The 2826-nt window shown below is 46.9% G+C and overlaps 1 protein-coding gene and 1 pseudogene across 1 annotated transcript; both read left to right on the top strand.

Annotated features, from left to right (window-relative positions):
* Nucleotides 1–814: 814 nt before the first annotated feature.
* Nucleotides 815–1212, top strand: LOC144890893 (histone H2A type 1-like; annotated as a pseudogene).
* A 344-nt stretch (nt 1213–1556) lies between these two features.
* Nucleotides 1557–1909, top strand: LOC144890774 (histone H4-like). Its single transcript, XM_078772599.1, has one exon. The coding sequence runs from the start codon at nt 1586–1588 to the stop codon at nt 1907–1909; it is 324 nt and encodes a 107-aa protein (XP_078628725.1). The 5' UTR covers nt 1557–1585.
* The last annotated feature ends 917 nt before the right edge of the window (nt 1910–2826 follow it).

Genomic DNA, 2826 nt, shown 5'->3' with positions numbered 1-2826 from the left:
ACTACTACAACAACAACTACCACTACTACGACTACTACAACTACGACTACTACAACTACTACTACGACTACTACTACAACTACTACTACGACTACTACTACAACTACTACTACTACGACTACTACTACGACTACGACTACTACTACTACTACTACGAATACTACTACGACTACTACTACTACGACTACTACTACTACGACGACTACTACTACTACTACTACTACGACTACTACTACTACAACTACTACTATGGCTACTACTACTATTACTACGACTACTACAACTACTACTACTATTACTACTATGACTACAACTACTACTACTACTACGTACGGTCTCCCCACAAGATACTTTGCTCTTATTTGTATAAATGTGTTATTTGGCATTCTTTTTTTTGGTGTTCTTTGGCGTTCTTTTTTTTTTGGGGGGTGTTCTTTGGCGTTCTTTTACCTTCCCCTTATCTGTCTTGGTAGTGCTTTCTCTTCAAAATGCTCTACCTTGTCTACTGTAGTTCAAACCATGGACTTGCAGCGATGAGGAATTGAGCGACATTAAACTGGGAACATATGTTTGCCTGAGCTTGCATGAGCTCTGAACGCAAATCTCTGTAACCTTTCCAACAAAAGCACTACTACTACTACTATGACTACAACTACTACTACTACTACTACTACTACAACTACTACTACTACGACTACTACTACTACTACTACGACTATTACAACTACTACGACTACTACTACTACAACAACTACTACTACTACAACTACTGTCACAGTAAGGTTATTTTGATATCTGTTCTTCTCTACAAATCATGTCGGGACGTGGTAAAGGTGGTGGAAAGACTCGCTCGAAGGCCAAGTCTCGTTCTTCCCGAGCTGGGCTGCAGTTTCCTGAGTCGTGTTCATAGACATCTTCGCAAAGGCAACTACGCCGAGCGCATCGGTGCCGGTGCTCCAGTCTACCTGGCGGCTGTGCTCGAGTACTTGGCTGCAGAGATCCTGGAGATCGCAGGTAACTCTGCACGAGATAACAAGAAATCACGGATCACCCCACGCCATTTTCTGCTCGCCATCCGCAACGATGAGGACTTGGACAAACTGCTGGGTGGGGTGACGATCGCGCAAGGTGGTGCACTGCCTGACATCCAGACCGTGCTGCTGCCCAAGAAGACACAGGGAAAGTAAACGGTCCCACCATACACAAGGCCAAACAATCCCCACAACATAGACTACTACAACTACTACGACTACTACTACTACGACTACTACTACTACTACTACTACTAGTACTACTACAACTACGACTACTACAACTACTACGACTACTACTACTACAACTACTACTACTACGACTACTACTGCTACTACTACAACTACTACTATGGCTACTACTACTATTACTACTACTACTACAACTACTACTATGGCTACTACAACTACTACTACTACTACAACTACTACAACTACTAGTACTACTACAACTACTACGACTACTACTACTACTACACACACACACAAGTGTGTGTAATAGACACAAGAACGCTCGTCGCTTGCGTCAATTTGTTTTGGAATCAAACGGTGTCATGTCTGGACGTGGTAAAGGTGGAAAAGGTCTCGGCAAAGGAGGTGCTAAACGTCATCGCAAGGTACTGCGTGATAACATCCAGGGAATCACAAAGCCTGCTATTCGTCGCCTTGCTCGCCGTGGTGGAGTAAAGCGCATCTCGGGTCTTATCTATGAGGAAACCCGTGGAGTTCTCAAGGTGTTCCTGGAAAATGTGCTCCGCGATGCTGTTACCTACACGGAGCACGCCAAGCGAAAGACCGTTACTGCCATGGATGTGGTGTACGCTTTGAAGCGCCAGGGCCGTCGGCCGACGTCGGCCGACGCTCGGGGTCGGGTTTAGTCTCTTGTTAATGGCCGGAGTCGCAGCTCGCTTCGCTCCGCGCATCCATTCACGCTGCGGCCCGGGTGGAAGTATCTCCTCGCTTACGACCGGTGGTGGTAATTAGGTCGTAAGACGGATTGGGCTTACAACCCTACTCACCACCGACCGGAAGTGACGTCATACTTCCAGGACCGGCGGACGGCCAGCTTAACAGGACAAGGGGATTAACCCCCCCTTGCTAACGGGAGTGTCGTCCCCCGGATCCGTACCAATTGGTGTCAGGAGTGTGGGATTGGACCTGAACCAAATTTTTAACATCTAAAAAAATTTGGTCACAATTTGGAGCGGCCAAAATTTTTATTAACACCACCAAATTATAATCGTGCCATGGATGGTCAAGGCGGTCAGATGCCGGTGGGGGAGATAGAAGAGGGGGTAGAGTCGACCCAGGACCCCAGGGAGGAGATGGGGGAGATAGAGGAGGAGGTTGGAGAAGGTGTAACAGAGGGGGTTGCAGGCGCACAAGATGGCGGCGCCTCGCACATGGCTGCGGCAGCCGAACCCGAAATACCGGGGTACATGCGATTTTTTTATGGACCAATTAATGGCAAAAATGGACGCCCAAGGTGACAAATCCACCAAAGAAACCCGGGAAATTAAAGAAATGATGGGTGCCCCAAAGAATGACATAAATAAAATAAATGGGAGGATGGATGCAATGGGCGGTCGATTGGAAGAATTAGGGGACAAATTTGAGGGATTAGAAAACCAAATTGGGGAATTGAGAAATGATATGGGAAGCCAAATTGAGGGGTAGAAGGCAAATTAGGGGGCCAATTGGAGGACGTGGGTAGCCAAATTGGGGAAATGAAGGACGGGTTAACGGGATTGGAAAATAGGATGGCCACCCAGGAGAACGAAATGGAAGGGGTGAA

This window comes from Myxine glutinosa, chromosome 2 (assembly GCF_964187855.1).
Source record: "Myxine glutinosa chromosome 2, kmMyxGlut1.1, whole genome shotgun sequence".
NCBI lineage: Eukaryota > Metazoa > Chordata > Myxini > Myxiniformes > Myxinidae > Myxine > Myxine glutinosa.
Note: the sequence above shows the minus strand (reverse complement) of the source record. Positions and strands in the feature narration are given on the sequence as shown.